The sequence below is a fragment of the Solanum dulcamara genome, chromosome 3, assembly GCF_947179165.1.
Source record: "Solanum dulcamara chromosome 3, daSolDulc1.2, whole genome shotgun sequence".
Classification (NCBI taxonomy): Eukaryota; Viridiplantae; Streptophyta; class Magnoliopsida; order Solanales; family Solanaceae; genus Solanum; species Solanum dulcamara.
In genome coordinates, this window is record NC_077239.1 from 40,763,943 (window position 1) to 40,787,133 (window position 23,191).

Genomic DNA, 23,191 nt, shown 5'->3' on the forward strand with positions numbered 1-23,191 from the left:
ACGAGAAAGGGGAAAAGATGACACATGGAAGCACCTCAAGAAAGCAGGTGACCCACCTGCTTGGGGTCAAGTAGGTGACCCACCTGCTTGGGGGGGAGGTGGTCCCCACTGCCACATGGCAGCCTCTCCTTGAGTGCATGGATGCGGTGGCCCAATAGGGGTTGGACACGTGTCCCCCTTAGGGGATGACACGTGTCACCTCCTAGGACCACCCATATATATGTATATGTTGTGACTAATCTTCACTTTCATCTGATCCTTAAACATTAAGCCAAGGAAACATAGAAAAAAGTTTAAGAGAGAAAAAGAGAGCACCTACGGCCTAGGCCAAGGAATTCAAGGTGAGTTCCGATTTTTTCTCTGTGAATTAATTATCTACGGTGTTCATCAACCACATGGAGATGTATATATGTGTCTTACGATGCCTAACGAACCATATCTTCATCTTTACACTTAGAAACTTGGAAGAAAGTTGAAAGAAAAGCTTGAGAGAACAAGCTAGAGGGGCTACGGGTTTGGGGGTGCCAAGGTAAGCCTCCGACTTTTGTTCCATGAATTAATTATTTGGGGTGTCCCAAGGTTATATAATGGTGTTTTATAACATAAAATTTCAATTTGGGGAAGCGGAGAAGTGACACAAACAGTCCGCTCCATTTCAGCACATCAAAGAGGTTTTCGAAGTGAGTTTTGGCGAGTTTTGGCCAATTTCGGGAAAGGTAAGATCTTTTGTTTCAATTTTAAGCTTATGGTATTTTTATGAAGTGCATTATATATTTTTTAAGTGGCTTGAAATGTGGAAATATCATAAATATGCTTGACGTTCGAGACAAACTAAATTGTAGTCTCTATAGTTAAATTGTAGTCGAAATAAGGCATTGTACGTGTGGGGGATTCTGCTGGTCGTGTGGTGGTGTGTTGCAGGGCCTAAAAGTTTCCTAAAGGAGGTTGGGGATTTTCTGGTTTCAGCCACACTACCCCCTACTTCGTACGGTTAAAGGTTTTGCAAAACAGAAACTAGAAACCTTATTTTGGTATCGTAGTTTCAAGTGAGTTGTTTAGAGTTTTTGTATATTGTTGATGTGAATTGCTTAAAAATATGCTGCAGGTTGTTGTTGTTGGTTGTCTGTAGGTATTAGGAGTGAAAATAGAAATTCGGATATGGCACATTATAGGGGAGGTGCTGCCCAATTTTCGTTAACGCCCTAACTAATTAAAGAACTAGTTGCGGAGATGAACAAGGAAATAGGTTCCATGAATACTAGGGTATAACTTAAGGTGCTGGAAAGTTAAGAGTGGTTGATATTCGTATTACTTCCATGTTGAATAGGTTCAAAGGAAGACGAGGAAAATGTGGTAAAGAGTAACCCGTATGAGGTATGTGAAGCTTTCTATTGGCATGTTTTTGGAATAAGTATGTGAAGCTTTCTCTTGGCATATTTTTGGAATAATTATGTGAAGCTTTCTCTTGGCATGTTTTGAAATAAGTATATAAAGATATTTTTCATTCCTTTTGGCTTGTCTTAGCCTTAAGCGAAATTTATGTGAACTGAGGGGATAATTCCATTTCCAGAACTGCAAGTATGCCTCATAACACATATCCACTGCTTAGTATTGGAACTTCTATAAGAATTGAGTATTGCTTGTTAAGGCTTCTACATGTCAAAAGGTAGTGTATGGAAAGCTATCTCTCCCTTCTCTTGATATGTACTTGGTATGTAAATGAAACTATGATGCCATAGTTGTTCACCGAGCCCCAGGATGGGCCGAATATGAAATATGTACAGGATGACAACATAAAGGGAGGTACAGACTATGTAGAGCTTACTCTCTTTCTTTTCTGGCATGTCTTAGTTGTAAGTGAAATATGATACGAGCTCTGGGGTAACTCTATTCTTAAACATCTCCTATTTACTTTTGAATATCGAACTCTTGTAATAGTTGAACTAGTTCCCTAGAAACTTCTATGTATTAAGGGGATAATAAATGTACAGGCTCCAAGTCTTAAAAGACTATATGACACCAAGTGTTTTGATTCCATAAATGCTTTAGCCCTATGTTAATACATGTATAGGGTCCCCGAGATTATAATTGAGATAGCCCATAATGGCATTTAGAGGACACTCGAGATGACTACACCACTACTCGGGTCCTCAGGCAAAAGCTTAACTTTCTTATTCTATCGAGTCTCCGATATGATTTAAATTGCATACAGTTACTCACTACTCTATTCGTGTATACTGTAATACTTCTTTGTCGAGTCCTAGGCCAGTTATCAAATTCGTGCAATTTACTTTATTTATCCACTTAGTCCCTCACTAGAAGGCCAGGGCAGTTATGTATATAAATAATGATGTGTTGTAATAAGGTGGTGATGGCACGAGGCCTGTGATGGTTTTATAGATGTATTCACCGGATCTCTGGTAGGGCCAGCTATATGGTATAATTTGAACATATATGCTTTTGTACTTCACAAAGTACAAGTATAGGTTTCTGATTTGACATTTTATCCCCTGCTTCTCTATTTCAGATATGCTTCCAATTGTGATACGTTATGTTTTTACATACTCAGTACATATGTCGTACTGACCCCTTTCTCGGGGGGATGCATTTCATGCCCACAGGTACAGATACAGGTTTTGGGAGTCTATCAGCTTAGGATTCTGCTCAGCTCAGCTGGAAGAAGCTCTATTGTATCGGAGCCTGGGTTTTTAGTACTGACCACTGATGTATAAAATTGTTTTATCTATTTAGGGGTACGGTAGGGGACCTGTCCCGCCATATGTTGTCGTTAATATTTTAGAGGTCTGCAGACATGTATATGTGGGTTGTGTATGTCAGTTTGGTTCAGCTGGGTCTACATGATATATGGTATATGTTATTATGCTATGGTAGTCTTATTGTCTTGCGTGCCCTTTCATGCTATGATACAAATGAAAGAGGCTACAGATATATGAAATGTTATGACCCATGGGGGTTCTCATGTACGTATCATGTTATCTGTAGTTCAGTTTGACTATACTTGATTTATATGCATTACGTGTCTATAATATGACTTGACCACAGCTGATAGATAGGTATACAGAGGTCCAGGTCGGACCCCAGTCACGGCCTATGGGGTTGGGTCGTGATACTCATGTCCTATAATCTACGTGCCACCGTAGGTTTCCTTTATGTCCTAGCTAGTGGATCCACAAATAGCACATATTCATGATTAGGAGTATACCTTGACAAAGTAGCCTCCTCCTTCTCGATGTGGGTATCATCGGATTTCATGTTATAACTCGCATGGTCTTATTGTCGATTATGGTTCCTATCCCACATATGTAAGATTTCTTAAATATGTTATGACTTGAATTTATGTTTTTAAATGCTTTAGTCAATTATGATTTCCTCATGACTCTGCGTATTCCAACTTATCATGTGTTTTACTTGACCTTTGCATTCCATGATTTACGTTGCATGTCACGCCCTCATACTTAGTACATTCCAATGTACTAATGTATACTTTTTACCTACATTGTTTCATAATACAGGAGTTGAGGTTGAAGATGTTTATCGTCCACGTAACTAGTAGGCGTTCCTTTCCCAAGAAGTTGTGGTGAGTCCATATTGACCGGGGACTAGTTTCAAGTTACTTACTATTTTCTTATCAAAAGACTTTTGCTTATGTTGTGTATTGAAGGTGAGTTAAGTACTTGTCTTAGCCCCGCCCATACTTATGTTTAAAGGCATCTCATTGGACATATGTTTGAGTCTATGTTGTCATAAGACATATTCAGATTTTTATTCATATTTTAGACTCTCTTATGATGTTTCCGCTTTTATATTTCACCTTATGTATGCTTATGATATATACAAGGGGCTTGGTTGGAGCCCTTTGGGGTTACAATCGGCGTGTTACGACTAGGCCCTAGGTCAGGTCATGACAAATTTGGTATTAGAGCACAAGGTTTTCTAATTATCCTAGGGTGTCCAATATGCCACATCAAGTAGAGTCTTATTCATGGGTGTGAACCGCGCCATACTTATGAGTAGAAGGCTATGAGGCGTTTAGGAATTCTCACTTCTTTTATGATCTATGTCGTGCTATAGATTTTACATTAAGACTTCTTTTCCCAAACGGTCTTTCTTTGTGATTTTTAGAAAGATGGCTCCAAAAAGACCACCATTTCCAAAGGGGGAGAATGTTAATGAAGCCCAAGCTCCCCCATCTCCTCAATACAATGGTCCTCTACCAGACCAAGTGACTAATGTAGAGTTCCGAATGACTATCACTATGCTAGCCAGAGTGGTGACCAACTAAGGTGTTGTGGCTCCTCCTAATGTTCCTACTCCAGCCTCAAAAGTAAGGGACTTTGCATGAATGAATCCTCTCGAATTTCATGGCTCAAAGGTTGATGAGGATCCTCAAGAGTTCATTGATGAGGTTTGCAAGATAGTGAGTATTATGGGGGTGACTTCAGAAGAAAAAAAGGAGTTGGCAGCTTACCAACTCAAAGGTGTTTCTCAAATATGGTACACTCAATGGAAGTTGGAGAGAGTGGATGAAGGTCCTATCCAATGGGAAGTTTTCAAACTTGCTTTCCTTGATCACTTTTTCCCTCTTGAGTTAAGGGAGGCTAAAGTGTTGGAGTTCATAAATATTCGACAAGACAATATGGGTATGACGGACTATGCCCTCAAGTTTACTAAGCTATCCAAGTATGCTCATTCAATGGTTGCCGATCCACGGGTCTGAATAAGTAAATTCATATCGGGCGTGTCCGACTTAGTTGCCAAGGAATATCTCACCTCTATGCTTGTTAAGGAGATGGACATATCTCGTCTTATGACTTTTGCTGAACAGTTGAAGGAGAAAAGCTCAAAGAAATAAGGATGAGGGATTCTAAGAGGACCTGGTATGAAGGTGGGTTCTTTAATGCTAGAACTGTTGGTAGTAGTGGATGCTCTCATCAAGGCCAAAGCTTGGGGAAGAAGTTTGTTAAGGATAGGGTGCCATACCCTAAAGCTCGAGGTGAAGGAGGTGTAAATTCTAGTAACCCTTCTCTTCCAAAATGTGCAAAGTGTGGAAGAAATCATGGAGGAAAGTGTTTGATCGGAATGGGTGCTTGCTATGGATATGGCAAGATGGGACATAAGCGATTCGAGTGCCCTCTTGTAGACAACAAGGGTGGAGATATTCATCCTATAGGAGGCCAAGTGCAACAAGGCATCCAAGTTCAACCTAAGGGTGGCCAACGCAACAACCGCTTCTATGTTCTTCATGCTAGGTAAGAGGTTGATGAGTCTCCCGAGTCTTTAACTTTGATATATATGCATTGCTTGATCCAGGTACCAACTTCTCTTTTGTTACTCCTTATATTGCTATGAAGTTTGATGTGTTCCCCGAAGTGTTAATAGAACCTTTCTCAGTTTATACTCCTATTGGTGGCTCGGTATTAGCCAAGGGAGCTTATAGAAATTATCCTGTATGGGTCTTGCACAAAGTTATTCCATGTGACCTTGTTGCACTTGATATGACTGATTTTGACATCATCCTTGGTATGGATTGGTTACATGCCACTTACACATCTATATATTGTAGAACTCATATGGTTAAGTTTCACTTCCCTAATGAGCCTATTCTTGAATGGAAGGGAAATGATTCGGTGGTTAAGGGTCGATTCATCTCATGTATTAAGGCCCAAAAAATTATTTCCAAAGAGTGCATTTATCATATTGTGCGAGTTAGGGACATTGATTCCAAAACTCCTACTTTTGAGTCAGTCCCTATAGTTAATGAGTTCTTCGATGTGTTTCCCGATGATTTGCCCGACATTCCTCCCCGAAAGAGAGATTGATTTTGGCATAGATCACCTTCTCAATACTGTTACACCCCACATTTTTGAACCTTGAGATGTGTTCCTAATCATCTTGAAAGTGGCCATGTGACCCCTACTCTACGACACTATCCAACAACTTTAAGGAAGGGAGAATATGATACCCCATAGGAGGGGAGGTTGGAAATATATTCTAGGAAGTCGGAAGGAGTTGGAGGCCAAGTAATGAGTCATAAGACTCGAGTTACTTATGGAAGCTAGCAACTCGGAAGTCTTACAAAGGCTACTTGAATGCAAGTCGAGCTTATGTAACAAGGAGTACACAGGTTCTTAAAATAAGATGAGATTACGAACCCATAAGGAAGAGGACAAAATGACACATGACAGCATGGGAAGGTTCCACATGGAAGTAGGTGACCCACCTGCTTGGGGTCAAGTAAGGGACCCACCTGCTTGGGGGGTGGGCCCCACAAGGACATGTGGCAGCCTAGGAGGCAAGGCATGGATCTATGGACCAATAGGGGCTGGACATGTGTCACCTCCTAGGGAAGCATATATATATGTGTTATGTGATTAATAACTTCAGTTTCTATCCAAAAACGCAGCCAAAAAAGAGAGAAAACGCTAGAGAAGAATAGAGGCAGCCACGGCTTAAGCTAAGGTGAGTTTCCAATTTTTCTGCATGAATTAATTATCTACGGTGTTCCTTGATCAAGTGTATATGTATATATGTATCTTATGATGCCTATGGAATTATTTATTCAGCTTAACACTTGGAAAAGATAAGAGAAAGTTGAAAGAAAAACTTGAAGAGCAAGATAAGGAGGGCTACGAGTTTGGTCCCAAGAAAAGGTAAGGCCCAATTTCGTTCCATAAATTAATTATTTAAGGTATCCCACGGTTACATAAATATGTTTAATATTCTAAAATCACAAGTTGGGGAAGCGAAGAAGTGGCCCAAATAGTCCACTTCATTTCAGCACGTCAAGAGATTTCCGAGGCAAGTTTTGGCGAGTTTTAGCCAATTTCGGGTAAGGTAACGTCTTTCCTTTTAAATTTGAGTTTATGGAATTTTTATGAAGTGTGTTACATGTTGTGTAAGTTGCTGGGAATATGAAAATTCCATAAATATGCTTGACGTTAGAAACAATCCAATGTGAAGTCATTATAGTTAAATTGAAATTGAACAGAGTGTTGTACTATGGTACTGCGGCTGTAGGTGGTATGGTGGTGTGTTGCAGGGCCTAAAAGTATTCTAAAAGAGGTTTGGCAGCTTCTGGTTGCATCCACACGACCCTCCTCTTCGTACGGTTAAAGGTTTAACGAAATAAAGACTAGAAACCCTATTTTGGTATCGTAATATTAAGCAAGTTGTTTGGAGCTTATGTTGTATAATGTTGCCATGTTTTATGTATATATGATCTGCAGATTGTTGTTGTTAGTTGGCTGTAGTAATTAGGGATGTAATTGGAAATTCGTATAGGGCACATTATAGGAGTGGTGTTGTCCGATTTTCGTTAACTCCTTAACTAGATAAAGAACTAGTTAAGAAGACGAATGAGGAAATGAGTTCTATGAATACTTGTGTGCAACTTAAGATTCTGAAAAGTCAAGGATAGTTGATATTCTTATTTTTTCCGTGTTGAATAGGTTCAAAGGACGACGACGCGAATATGATAAAGAGTAACTCGTAAGAGGTATATAAAGCTATCTTTCTTTCCTTTTGACATGTCTTAGCCGTAAGTGAATTATAGGTGAAATGTGGGGGTAATTCCATTCCCAGTACTCCAAGTAAGCCTCATAATCCATATCCACTGCTTGGTATTGGAACTCCTACAAGAATTAAAATTTGCATGTTAAGGCTTCTAAGTGTTAAAAAGTAGTGTGTGGAAAGCTATCTCTCCTTTATCATGATATATACTTGGTATGAAAATGAGATTATGATGCCATAGTTGTTCACCAAGACCCAGGATGGGCCGGGTACGAAATATGTACATGATGACCACATGAATGAAAGTACAGACTATATGGAGCTTATTCTCTTTCTTCTTTTGGCATGTCTTAGTTGTAAGTTAAACATGATATGAGCTCCGGGGTAAATCCATTCTTAATCATCTCCTATTTACTCCTGAATATTGAACTCCTATAATAGTTGAACTATTTCTCTGGAAACTTCTATATGTTAAAGAGTTACCAAATGTACAGGCTCCAAGCCTTAAAGACTATATGATAACAAGTGTTTCTGGTACCATAAGCGATTTGGACTTACGTTAATACATGTCTAGGGTCCCCGAGTTTACAATTGATATAGCCCATAATGGCATTTAGAGGACACACGAGATGACTACACTACTACTCAGATCCTCAGGCAAAAGCTTAACTTTCTTATTCTGTTGAGTCTCTGATAATGATTTAAATTGCATATAGTTACTCACTACTCTACTCGTGAATATTGTAACCCTTCTATCACCGAGTCCTGGGCTGAGGTATGTTCTCATGCATAGTTCACTACATTATCCACCGAGTCTCTCACTAAAGGGTCGAGTACACTATACGAGGATATGATAATGCAATGACATGAAAAACTCATCGAGTCTCTTATTAGAGGGCCGGGTACGGAAGTATATATATGATGATGTATTGTAATAAGGTGGTGATAGCGTTGGGCCTATGATGGTCCTACAGATATGATTCACTGGATCCTTGACAGGGCCGGCTATATTGTATGATTTGAGCATGCATGTTTTTATGATTCATGGAAGATGGGTACAGGTTTCAGATTTGATATTTTACCCACTGCTTCTCTATTTCAGATATGATTCTAGTTGTATTATGTTATGTTTACATACTCAGTACATATGTCGTACCGACCCCATTTCTTTAGGGGGCTGCGTTTCATGCCTACAGATACAGATACAGGTTTTGGTAGTCCGTTAGCTTAGGATTCTGTTCAGCTCAGCTGAAAACGTTTCCATTGTTTCAGAGCCTGGTCTTTGGAACTGGCCGCTGATGTATGTCATTATTTTGTTATTAAGGGGTACGACAGGGCCCTGTCCTTCCATATATTGTCTTTAATATTTTTAGAGGTCTACAGTGTTACACCCCACATCTTTGAACTCGAAATGTCCCTTAAGTTACTTAGAAGCTAGCATGTGAGCCACTTAAGTTACGACACTATCAAACGGCTCTAAGGAAGGGAGAATGTGATACCCCATACTAGAGAAGGTTAGAGATGAAATCATAAGAGTCCGAAAGGAATTGGAGGCCAAGTAATGAGTCGTAGGACTCAATTTACCTATGTAAGCTACTAAGTTAAAAGTCATATGCACTTGAGCTACTTAAGCATATATCAAACTTACGTAGCACGGATTACATAGGTACATAAAATAAGACGAGATTACGAGCCCACGAGGAAGGGAAAAAAGACGACATGTGGTAGCCAATGAAGAAGCGACATGTGGCAGCACCTCAAGCAAGCAGGTGACCCACCTTCTTGGGGGGTGGACCCCACTGCCACATGGCAGCCCATAGTTGGCAGCATGATACGGTAGCCCAATAGGGGCTGGACACGTGTCACCTCTTGGGGTTGACACGTGTCGCACCCTAAAGCCACATATATATGTTGATATATATCATATACTTCAGTTATCCATCAAAATATCAGCCAACATAGAGAAAAAACGTGAGGGAGAGAAATAGAGAAGCAGCCATGGTTCTTGAAGTTTAAAGGTTAGTTTTCCAATTTTCTTCCGTGAATTAATTATATACGGTGTACCTTAAGTACGTGGATACGTATATATGTATTTTAAGACCTTCATGGAAGTAAAACTCTAGCTTTGCAATTGGAATTTGGAAGAGAAAATAAGAGAAAACGCTAGTTAACAAACCCGTTTTTGGAAGGGACAGTGGTTAGTAATATTGGTATAAGTTCTTGTGTATAGATTCGTTTCGAGTGATTTAATATGTTTTGGAAAGGTATTTCGTGGGTATATAACTTTCATTCAGACTAAAAAATCCATTTTTACATTTATCATCTCGAAAAATGGTGATGAAGCGTAGAGGAGGTACTGCTCAGATTTGGTTTTGGAAATTCTACACGGACAGCTGTAAGTATTTTGGTCATATCTTTTTGTACAAAATTGATGTAGGGATGATTTGAAATTTTTTGCGACCCTAAGACACGTGTCTATAACTTTCATGAAGGACGTAAATCCTGTTTCCCTCCATTACCCCTTCGAAACGAAGCGACAAGGTAAAACAGTAAGCTGTCCAAATTTCACATTTTGGATAGTTTTGGCGAGTTTGACAAGTTTAACGTAAGGTAAGGTTTCTTATTTATATTTGAGATTTATGTGTTATGATGGAGCATGTTACACGCCCTATAGGTGGCTGGAAGTGTGTAAATATCATTAGAATACTTGGCGTTCGGAATAAACTAAAGTGTAGCCGTTATAGTCGAATTGTCGTCAAGGTAAGGCGTTGTTCTTGTGAGTTGCTGCTGCAGGGGTGTGGTGTCTTGTTGAAGGGCCTAAATATGTTCTAATGTGGGTTAGGGTGCTTCTGGTTGAGTCCACATGACCCCCCGTTGCGTATAATTAAAGGCGTTGTTAAATAAAGACTAGACACCCTATTTGATATCATCTTTTTGAATAAGTCGTTTGGAGTTTATGTTGTATATTGTTGGTATGAATTGCTGCAGGTTGTTGTTGTTGGTTGTCTGTAGGTCTTAGGGACCTAATTGGAAATTTGGATAGGGCACATTATAGGGGAGGTGCTGCCCAATTTTCGTTAACGCCTTAACAAACTAAAGAACTAATCGAGGAAACGACTAAGGGAATAGATTCCATTAACATTAAGGCATAACCTCAGATACTGAAAAGTTAAGAGTAGTTGATATTCGTATTACTTTATATTGAATAGGTTTAGAAGACGACGAGGCGAGCAGGATAAAGGGTAACTCCCAAGAGGTATGTAAAGCTTTCTCTTGGCATGTTTTGGTATAAGTTCGTACAGCTATTTTTCTTTCCTTTTGGCAAGGTTTAGCCTTAAGTGAATTGTGTGTGGAATATGGGGATAATTCCATTCCCAAAACTCCAAGTATGCCTCATAACCCCTATCCACTGCTTAGTATTGGAATTTCTGCAAGGATTGAGTATTGCCTAGTAAGGCTTCTACGTGTTAAACACTAGTGTGTGGAAAGCTATCTCTCATTTACCTTGATACGTATTTAGTACGAAAGTGAGATTATGATGCCATAATAATTCACCGAGCCCCATGATGGGCCGGGTATGAAATATGTGTATGCAGATCCCATAAAGGAAATTACAGACTATATATAGTTTATTCTCTTTCTTCTTCTGGCATGTCTTAGTTGTAGGTTAAGCATGATATGAGTTCCGGGGTAACTCCATTCTTAGCATCTCTTATTTACGTCTGAATATCGGACTTTTATAATAATCGAACTATTTCCCTGGAAACTTTTATATGTTAAAAAGGTAATAAATGTACAGGCTCCAAGTCTTACAGACTATTTGTTAACAAATATTTCTGGTTCCATGAGCGATTTGGCTTTACTTTAGTACATGTCTAGGAGCCCCGAGATTATAATTGATATTGGCCATAATGGCATTTAGAAGCCACTCGAGATGACTACACTACTACTCGAGTCCTTCGACAAAATTTTAATCTTCTTATACGGTCAAGTCTCTAATAATGATTTAAAATGCATATAGTTACTCACTACTCTACTTGTGTATATCGTAACACTTCTTTCCTTGAGTCCTGGGCCAGGATATGTTCTCGTGCACAGTTCACTGCATTATTCCCTGAGTCCCTCAATAGAGGGCCAGGATACATGTATAGATATATGATGATGTGTTGTAATAAGGTGGTGATGGCACTGGGGCCATGATGGTTTTACAGAGATGATTTTACAGAGATGATTCACCGGACCTCCGAAAGGGTCGGCTATATGATATGACTCGAACATGCATGTTTTTGTAATTCACAAAGTACAGGTACAGGTTTCTGAATTGATATCTTATCCCCTGTTTTTGTATCTCAGATATGCTTCTAGTTGTATTATATTATGTTTTACATACTCAGTACATATATTGTACTGACCCCCTTTCTCGGGGGGCTGCGTTCATGCCCGCAGGTACATATACAGATTTTGGGAGTCCGTCAGCATAGGATTCCATGCAGCTCAGTTGGAAGAGGCTCCATTGTATCGGGGCCTAGTTTTTGGTACTGTCCACAGATGTATAAAAATTATTTCATCCATTCAGGGGTACGGCGGGGGCCCTGTCCCGCCATATGTTGTCATTCATATGTTTAGAGGTCTACAGACATGTATATGTGGGTTGTGTATGTCAGTTTGATTCACCTGGGTCTACATGATATATGATGTATATTATTATGTTATGGCAGCCTTGTCGGCTTGCGTGCCCTGTCATGTTGTGATACAAACGAAAAGGGCTACAGTTTATGAAAATGTTATCGCCTAATGGGGCTCTGTTATATGATATATTGTTTTATTTATAGTTCAATGTGACCACAGCTGATAGATATGTGGACGGGGGGTCCAGGTCTGACCCTAGTCGCGGCCTACAGGGTTGGGTTGTGACATACAGACATGTATATGTGGATTATGGATGTTAGTTTGGTTCAGCTGGGTCTATATGATGTATTGTATGTGTTATTATGTTGTGGCAGCCTTGTCCGCTTGTGTACCCTTTCATGATGTGATACAAATGACAGAGGCTACAAGTTTATGGAAATATTATCACCCAATAGGGTTCTGATGCATGCTACTATGTTGTTTATAGTTCGACTTGACCACACCTGGTAGATATGTATACGGGGGTTTAGGTCGGACCCCAGTTGCAGCCTACGGGGTTGGATCGTAACAAATACCCAACCTATCTTTATTCCTCCTTACCATATGGCTCCGGCAAAACTGAAGGAGTTGAAAAAACAATTGAAGTATTTGTTGGACAAGGGTTTTATAAGACCAAGTATTTTATCTTGGGTTGCTCCTATCTTATTTGTTAAGAAGAAAGATAGGTCACTCTGAATGTGTATAGACTACCGGCAAATGAATAAGGTCACCATAAAGAACAAATATCCAATCCCAAGAATAGATGACTTATTTGATCAATTATAAGGAGCAAGCTATTTTTCTAAGATTGACCTTCGTTTTGGTTATCATCAATTGAGGGTAAGGGAGTGTGATATTCCCAAGATGGCCTTTCAAATAAGGTATGGTTATTTTGAATTTGTAGTAATGTCGTTTGGGCTAACAAATACTCCCACTATATTCAAGGATTTGATGAATCACATTTTCAAGCCATATTTAGATATGTTTGTAGTGTGTTTATTGATGATATCTTGATTTACTCTCGAAATGAGGAAGATCATATGGGTCACTTAAGGATTGTGTTGAAAATATTGAGGGATAAGAAACTATTCGCTAAATTTAGTAAGTGCGAATTTTGGCTAAGAGTGGTTGCATTTCTTGTCCACCTGGTGTCCGATGATTGGATTAAAGTAGATCTAAAAAAAACAGAGGCAGTTAAAAATTGGCCTAGACCATTATCTTCTTTAGACATTAGAAGCTTTTTGGTCTTAGCTGAATACTACAGATGGTTTGTTGAAGGGTTCTCATCTATTGCTTCGCCTTTAACTAAGTTGACACAAAAAAGGCAAAATTTCAATGGTCGGACGAATGTGAGAAAAGTTTCCAAATATTGAAAGATCGTCTTACGTCAGCCCCTATTTTGTCATTGCCTGAAGGTTAAGATGGGTTTGTTGTTTATTGTGATGCTTCACGTGTTGGTTTGGGTTGTGTCTTGATGCAACATGGTAAGGTTATAGCCTATGCCTCTAGGCAACTTAAAGTACATGAAAGAAATTATCCAACCCATGATCTTGAACTTGCGGCAGTTGTGTTTGCATTGAAAATTTGGCGTCATTATCTTTATAGGGTGCATGTTAACGTGTTTACCAACCACAGAAGCTTGAAATATGTGTTTAGTCAAAAGGATTTAAACCTTAGGGAAAGAAGGTGGCTTGAACTCCTAAAAGATTATGACATGAGCGTATTCTACCATCTGGGTAAGGCAAATATTGTAGCCAATGCTCTTAGTCGGTTGTCTATGGGTAGTGTCGCATCTGTTGAGGAAGGTAAAAGGGAATTGGTCAAAAAGGTCCATAGATTAGCACGTTTAAATGTGCGTTTGGTTAATTCCAATAATGCAGGCGTTCTTATACATAATGTTTTAGAATCATCTCTTGCGGCAGAAGTCAAGGCTAAGAAAGACAATGATCCAACTTTGGTCGAATTAAAGAAGTCAGTTGCCGAAAATTCTGTTGAGGATTTCTCCTTAGGAGATGATGGGGTACTACATTACCAAGATCGGTTGTGTGTTCCAAATATTGATGGAATGAGAGAGTTGATATTGAATGAGGCCTATAGTTCTCGATATTCAATTCATTTGGGATCCACCATTGTGACTTGAGGGAAGTGTATTGGTGGAATGGCATGAAGAAAGACATAGCGGAATTTGTGACTAAGTGTCCTAATTGCCAACAAGTAAAAGTTGAACATCAAAGGTCGGGAGGTCTAGCTCAAGAAATCGAAATTCCTACATGGAAGTAGGAAGATGTGAATATAGACTTTGTCACGGGATTGCCTCGTACTAGAAGACAACATGATTCTATTTGGGTCATTGTGGACTGAATGACCAAATCAGTGTATTTTCTATTGATCAAAACTTCTTATGATGTCGAAGACTATGCTAAGTTGTACATTGATGAACTTGTGAAATTCATGGTGTTCCTTTTTCAATTATATCGAATAGAGGTACCCAATTTAGTTCACATCTTTAGAAGTCATTTCAGAAAGGTCTTGGTACTAAAGTCAAGATAAGGACTGCTTTCCATCCTCAAACCGATGGGTAATCTGAGAGAACAATTCAAACCTTAGAGGGTATGTTAAGGGTGTGTGTGATTGACCTTAGAGGAAGTTGGGAGGACCATTTTCCATTAATTGAGTTCGCTTATAATAATAGTATAGTTATCACTCGAGCATCCAAATGGCTCCTTTTAAAGTATTATACGGGAGAAGATGTAGGTCTCCGGTGGGGTGGTTTAAAGTTGGTGGAGTGTCATTGATTGGTCCAGATTTGGTAATTGATGCAATGGAGAAAGTAAGGATCATAAGAGAAAGATTGAAAATGGCTCAAAGTCAACAAAAATCCTATTCGGACACTAAGAGGAGAGAGATTAAATTTAATGTGAATGATATGGTGTATTTGAAGATTTCACCTATAAAAGAGGTAATGCGGTTTGGTAAAAAAGGGAAGTTTATCCCTAGATATATAGGAACGTATAGGATATTGAAGCGCATTGGCAAGGTAGCATATGAGTTAGACTTGCCACTTAAGTTGGCTTTGGTTCATCCAGTTTTTTATGTGTCAATATTGAGGAAGTTTTTGGGTAATCTAAATTCAATTGTACCAAGGGAGAATGTGAGTATTGAAGAGAATTTGACTTATGGGGATGTACTAATTGAGATTTTAGACCGGCAAGTGAAGAGGCTGAGGAATAAAGACGTTGCATCTGTCAAAGTATTATGGAGGAATCAACAAGTAGAGAGCTACGTGGGAAGAGGAATCAGACATGATGAAGCGATATCCTTATCTCTTTCCATTCACTCAAGCCTAAAGGTACTAAGTTGCTCATGATCAAATCGATTAAACTTGTATGCATCAGTTTCATATGCCATTCATATGCATGCATGATTCATGAAAATGATTTCTCTCAAGGACTATGTTTTATTTTAAATATGAAGTTTACATGTTCTATTCATTTTTCAAAGTGTCCACATGTCCATGTCGGGTTTCTAAATTGTTTTTTCATGTCTTTCCTGTATTAGTTGAATTTTATTCGAGGAATAATGTTTCCAAGGGGAGATATTGTAACATCCCTCAAAAATGCCCACAAAATACCTTAAGAATGCCTTAGAAATAGGCCGCTCATTTAATGTATTATCCTTAATCTTTTTGGAAAATCCGAGTTCGAAATATTGATCGGGGGGTCAGAATCTGCGGGAAAATATCTCAGTGGATTTTTAGGACCCGTAGAACGGAACAAGGATTTTCGAAGAAACCAAAAAATAGTGTGGTCCGTGACAGGACTACGTTGCGGACCTGGGAAGCAATTCTGGCTGAGTTGGTCATGACAGGACCGCATCGCGGACCTGGGAAGGTTTTCTGGCCGAATTTTTTTTTTAAGGGCGTCTTAGACTTTTCCAAAATTATTAGTTAATGAACCTATACATTTTTAAGACCTAATTCAACTCTATAAATTAACCTAAACCTCTAATTCTATTCATTCTTCTACAATTTATCTATCAAATATTTTTCTCTCTACAAAAAGGCTCTCAAGGATTTTCACTGAACCCTTCAAGCAAATTCACTCCATTTCTCCATCTAAATTCTCAAGTTCTTCAAAATTAATTGGTGTTCTCACTCAAGGTATGTGGGTATTAATTCATGGATCTTTTCATCCATGAAGCCCAATCAATTTCTCAAGATTTTCTATAAAATTAAAGTATGGTATTTTATGGATTTATTGATCTCTATTCCAATTGCATGAATTTTGGTTTAAAATATGATCATGAGTCTATTTTGATATAAATGATGGTTATTGAATTAAATTGAAGAGTTTTTCCATAAATTCTCCTATTTTGATTTTTAGGGTTCATGATATAAATTATGAGTATTTTGATTCATACTTTAAAGAATATTATCTATATAAATTATGTATGGGTTGATATAAAGTTTATAATCATGCATGTTTTCAAGTAAATTTCATGATTTTCAAGTCAATTGATCATCCATTCATGTCATACCCAAATTTCAAGTTCAAGCTATGGTCATGAATTTTTAAAGTATGAATTATGACTATGTGTTTCCATGATGATCATGAATTATAAGTATGTTTTAAGGTATGAATTTCATGCAAGTTATGAAGTAAGGTGACTTAGGATCCTATGTGGTGACCTAAGGCCTATTGATATGAATTATGCAAAAATGATTGTAATGATGAAAGGACAATTCTCACATTACAAGTATGTTATGAAAATGAGCTACTCTATAATTTCAAGTCTATGATCATGACTGTGATATATGATATTATGATCTTATGTTATGTATGTATTCCATTAGATTTGACTTAGCACCGAGTGGACTTGAGGTGGAGCCCCGACCAAAAGCCTTAGTAGCAGCCTCATGTCCCATAAACTACGTGCCATAGTAGATTGCCTTTATGGCCTAGCTAGTAGATCCACAAATAGCACATGTTCATGATTAGGAGTCTACCTGGGCAAAGTAGCCTCCTTCTTCTCGATGTGGGTATCATCGGATTCCATGTTATAGCTCGCATGGTCTTATTGTCCGTTATGGTTCCTATACCACATATGTATGATTTCTTAAGTATGTTATGACTTGAATTTATGTTTTTAAATACTTTGGTCAATTATGATTTCCTCATGACTCTACGTATTCCAACTTATCATGTGTTTTACTTGACCTTTGTATTCCATGATTTACGTTGCATGTCACGCCCTCATACTTAGTACATTCCAACGTATTAATGCATACTTTTTGCCAACATTGTTTCATAATGTAGGGGTTGAGGTTGAAGATTTTTATCGTCCACGTAACTCGTAGGCATTCCTATCCCAAGAAGTTGTGGTGAGTCCTCATTGACCGAGGACTAGTTTCAAGTTACTTACTATTTTTTTCTCAAAAGAATTTTGCTTATGTTGTTTATTGAGGGTGAGATAAGGACATGTCTTAGCCCCCACCCATACACATATTTAGAGGCATCTCGTTTGACATATGTTTGAGTCTATGTTGTCATAAGACATTTTCAGATTTCTATTCATGTTTTAGACTCTCTTATGATGTTTCTGCTTTTATATTTCACCTTATGTATGCTTATGATATGTACAAGAGGCTTGGTTGGAGACCTTCGGGGTTTCGATCACCGTGTTACGACTAGAACCTAGGTCGGGTCATGACATATGTGAGTTTCATCTACGGGTTCTTCCACCCATGGAGCCCAAATATTTTTCGCAACTTCATATTTTAATTTTAAATGATGAAATCTTGTGGGCTTTTACATGATGGTTCTAAATGCATAGATTATGGCTTATTTGAAGTTTATTTACCTATATTGATATGTATTGACTTCAAATTTAATGAAAAGAGTGATTTATCAAAGTTCCTATACAAAGGCTAAAAGGTAGCTTTCAAGTACAAATGGTGGGTTGTTTTAAGATATTTCTGTTGATGCATTTCCATTACTCTCATGCATGCTAGCATCATTTTAAATGTGTTTGGAGATTGAATGAAGTGAACCCACCTAGTTTTATTATGATTGAAATGAAATTGAATTGAAAGCTTTGACTCCAAATGAAGATTTTATGAAAGCAAATGTTATATTTAAGGGAGTCTTATAAAACGTTTGAATGATGATGAAAGGGCTTCTTAGCCAAACAAAGAATTCAATGTGAAAGGACAATTCTCACATATTTGAATCAAATGAAATATATAATGAGTTATTCCACTGAATAATGATTTGATGTTCAATGTTACATAAATGTTTATGTTATTATGATATCTAAATGTATTCTGTGGGATTGACCTAGCACCGAATGTAGAATGTAGATGGGGACTCGACCTAAGGGGTTCTTAAGTAAAGCCTCATGTTGCATTAACTATACGCCATCATAGGAGCTCTTGTAAGCTATTTAGGCTAGTGGATCTACGATTATCCATAAAAGTTGAACCACTTTTTTTCTTACTACCTCTAGGATACAAATTTTAAACACTTTAGCTTACTTTTTTTAATCTATCTATTATGCAAATTAAAATAATAAAAATTATAAACACAAAAATAAAATATTTAAATATACTAGAATTAATATACTAAATAAAAAGCAAGAGAAGGAACGATTATACCAAATTATCGGAATCAAAGAAAAAATCATAAAATTGATTAAGAGCCCGTTTGGATGGACTTAAAAAAAGTAACTTTTATGTATGAAGTGCTTTTAGAACTTTAAAGTGCTGAAAGTTATTTTTATAAATAAGCAGTTGAGTGTTTGGATAAAAGTGCTTAAATGAGGAAAATTACGTGAATTTTAGGGTTAAAAGAATAAAAAGGGTAGTTTGGGAATTTAGTTAAAATATAAGGGATATAAAAGTAATTTCTATGGTCAAAGAAAATGACTTTAAGCACTTAGAAAAAAAAGTTAGGAATTCTAACTTTTCATTTTTGACTGACTTTAAGAACTTTCTGGCTTAAAGTTAGCATTAGGCAAACACGTCCAAAAGCTGAAAAGGGGCTTTAAGTTGGTTTTGACCAACTTAAAGCCAATCCAAACGGGCTCTAAATGTTGAACACTTGAAAATTGAAAAGTTCCACTTGATGTTGTTAATTGCAAAATATAATAAAAGGTTGCTATCACTTTAAGAGAGAATTGAGAAATTGAGAGAGAATTAGATGATTGTTGTAGGAAAAAATAATGAAATGTTAGAGGTATTTATAGAAAAAAATTATAAAGAATTTTTTTAAAAAAAAATACCGACCAGGTGGACCGAGTCCCGTTCTCCTACCCGACCAGTCTAATTGGGTTTGGACTAAATTCGACCGGACCAGCCCACTTCTTTATTAACGCACGCCGAGGACCTAACGGGCCTTACCGGTACAGGGCTCTTAATGTGCTGGTCTAGCTGGGCCAAAAACCCGTCCACCCAGCCCAATAGACAGGTTTAAATGTCAGGAAATTATCTTTTGGTTTTATAAGGTTTTCCATTTCCATATTAAGTAAGATATGGAACAACAATATTGGAAACAAGGTATAAAATTAGCTTGTTCCATAGATTTTCCGTAACTTGTTAAAGAACAAATCATGTCATTTTGCTCAAAAGGAATAATAACGTTTACAAAATGTAATAATATAAAAGTATTTTTGACCAAAGTAAGCAATTATTTAAATCATTTTAGGGGGGGTTTGGAAAATTTTAAAACTAGAATAAATGTATTTCGCAGTAATGTTATATTAGATATTATTTTATTTATAAAATACGATAGGTAGAGCTGACAACAGAGAGATTTAATGGACCATAAACATCATTGCTAGTAACTTTTTATAAGTAATTCGTTACCACGAAAAATATTTTATACGACATTGACAAACTCTCTACTAGTTTGGAATATCTCACATCTGACATTTAAAGTCACTACTAAGGCTCACGTTTTGAGGTTAATATTTTACTCACAGTAACGACTTTTTATAATCGTTTCATGGACGATCATATACGAGAAAATAATCTTTTATGTTTACTTATAATGTGAATAGAGCAAACCTATCATAAAAAATTTCCTGGATTACTATTTACTGATCTCTAGTGAAAAAGTCATATAACTAATATAACATACATAATGAATTATAAAAACATATCTCCAATAGATGAGTTTGCGATTCTTCAAATAGGAGGAAATATATGGCTATAGAAGAAGAATATCTCATAAAAATCTTTTATGTGTAAAAATAAAAATAAAAATAAATGAGAAAAAGATATAAAATTAATTATTGTTTTTACAATGAACATACTCTCTCCATCTTGATTTATGTGACAATCTTCAAATTTCGAGAGCCAAATCAACTATTCTTTGATCATATTGTTTTCAAATGTGTTTTAAATAAATGAATTGTTAACTATTGTAACTTATAGTATTTTTTACGTAGCTTTCAGATATATAAATTTTATTTTAAATTTGCTGGGTGCAAGTGTTCGTGACTTGATTCTAAAGAGGTGTTATTGTGAGTAATGTATTAACCTTAAAATGTGACACTGAGTAACAACTTTAAATGTCAAATATTGCTAGCTCACACAGTTTGTCAATGTCGTATAAAATGTTATTGCTGGTAATGAATTACTTATTAAAGGTTACTGGCAGCAACATTTTATGGTTTGTTAAATTTATATGTCATTAGTTTTGTCTATTGGATTTGATAAATAAAACAATGTCTAACACGTTACTGTGAAATACATTTATTCTAGTTTTGTAAATTTTCAAAGAAAACGTATTATTTTTGTGAATTGGTTAAATAATGGCTTACTTAAGTTAAAAGTTCAATATAAAAGAATCCCCAACGTATAAAGATTGAGAGGAATCAATAAGGAATGCTCCTTGCTTATGTATATGGACTCATTACCTCACCATTAATGTTGTAAAATTTTAGGAAGTAATTAGCTATATAATTGCAGATTTGGCTCCACTTAGGAGTATAATCCGACTATAGTAATGCATCATTAAGGAATTTAAATGTAAATGATCTCTCTAAACCATTGTAATTAATTAAGAAATTCATATTTTAACTTTATATTTCATTGACTAAGGTTTCCATTGTGATGCTGAACTGTCTGTACATGTTTCTGCTTTAACTCCGTAAAGCCTTTCTCCTTTGAGAGATCCTAGTATTTGTAATAAAGACCCTGTGATCAATCATGATCTGAATCCTTTTTATCCTGATTTAGAGATTTACATCTTTTGCAATATATAGTTGTTATCAAATAGTCAGGTCTTTTTCTTTATCAAAGTAGCAAGAATCACTTTTTCCCAAGTGATATCGTATACTTAGGAAAATGCAAAGGTGGAAAAAGGGACAGAGCAACAAGGACCAATCTGAAGGACCACCTTCCTGCACAAGGGCAAGTATCAAGAGAAAGTTCCATCAAGTGGGACATAATTGTAATTCTGTTTCAGCTAAACATGTAGGGGAGGTTAGATTTTGTACTAGTCGCTATACTTTGGAGAATTTCTGTTTAATTTCCTCTTGCTAAATGTTTTGCAGGACAAGGGCAGCGCACGTCACAAAAATTCATCCAAGTGCAATAGTAAGTCTATTTTCTACATCAGCACATATGTTATATATGCATTTAACATCTCAATTTTGAGAATCAACAACCTTTCACCTTAAATTAAAATGGCATTTTTGTGTGTCAATAACCACTGTATTGTATGTAGTCAGAGCTTAATGATCTTTCTTTTTGGCATTTATTTATTTAGAAGCATCAACTTCCATGTTTTAATTCATACTTGGGATTCTATCAGTTAAACCAACAAAGTTACCAGAAAAACGTATACTAGAACTTATTCTCGATGTTCTACAAAGGTTAGTATTCATCCTCAACTTAGATTAAGTTTGATATTACCACATTATGCGTATAATAAGGAATACATTTAACATATTACTACTTTTTTGGTGTGCTTTTTGATGTTAGGAGGGACACCTATGAAATATTTGCAGAACCAGTTGATCCCACTGAGGTTCCGTTGTTCTTATGATTGGGTTTGGTTTTTGAAGGCCATGTCTTCTTACTGACTTACATCTTCTGTTTCTTTTAAGGTGGAAGATTACTATGAAATCATTAAAGAGCCTATGGATTTTGGTACAATGAGGGCTAAGGTTCATGAAGGAATGTATCAGAACCTCCAACAGTTTGAGGTCTGGTTTTCCCCTAAATTGGGCCTCTAAGTTTATTTTATTACCTGGATAATCATTTTCTTTTCCCTTCAAGTCAAAGTGGACTGGAATGAAATCTGAGGAAGCAGGATTAAGTTGTGACAGCCCTTCTCTTTCTAATATAGTAGCAGCATTTGAACCTCCAATCACATCCCATGTTTGTGAAATACACACAGCCATCAATCATAAATTTCCTACATATAAACTATCTGCAGTTTAACTTGCTATTTCCAGATGTACTCTGATAAACTATATGCATGTGTTTCTTTTTATGATATAGATTAAGAAATATGACCTTTGGTCTTAATAATCTTGAGTACTTGAAAATGTGCAGCTCTCAGTTCTCAAACTCACAACTCTATTGTGCTTGTAGCTTAATCATCTTTTGAAACTCATGATTCTGCAGCATGATGCATTTCTGATTCCGAAAAATGCGATGCATTTCAACTCCTCTGGTACTGTCTACTTCAGACAGGTATTTCATACAATCCGTTACAGAAATTTAATTAATGTCTAAAACAATTTGATTTTTACAAGTATCACGAGAACCAAAAATTTGTAACAAATTCTAATGATTTTTTCAGGCTCGTGCTATATATGATCTAGCTAAGAAAGCATTTCACGTCCTAAGAACTAATCCCGGAAACATTGACGTGGAATTTCCGGTGACCAGACGAAGATCTATGAGGAGATTGCAAAATGAGGCAAGGGATACAAGACACTCTCAAGGTGTCATACCAGATGGTTTCCTAGATGTTTCTTCCAA

The 23,191-nt window shown here is 37.0% G+C and overlaps 1 protein-coding gene across 1 annotated transcript in view; it reads left to right on the forward strand.

Annotated features, from left to right (window-relative positions):
• Positions 1-5,100: 5,100 nt before the first annotated feature.
• Positions 5,101-23,191, forward strand: part of LOC129883551 (uncharacterized) — a 19,843-nt gene continuing 1,752 nt past the window's right edge. Inside the window, exons 1-9 of the mRNA XM_055958188.1 lie at positions 5,101-5,270; positions 6,585-6,671; positions 8,803-8,830; positions 21,754-21,796; positions 22,014-22,074; positions 22,184-22,229; positions 22,309-22,407; positions 22,832-22,900; positions 23,010-23,191. The exon at positions 23,010-23,191 is cut by the window's right edge and continues 110 nt beyond it. Coding sequence (XP_055814163.1) covers positions 5,101-5,270; positions 6,585-6,671; positions 8,803-8,830; positions 21,754-21,796; positions 22,014-22,074; positions 22,184-22,229; positions 22,309-22,407; positions 22,832-22,900; positions 23,010-23,191 — 785 coding nt within the window. The remainder of the gene's footprint in view (positions 5,271-6,584; positions 6,672-8,802; positions 8,831-21,753; positions 21,797-22,013; positions 22,075-22,183; positions 22,230-22,308; positions 22,408-22,831; positions 22,901-23,009) is intronic.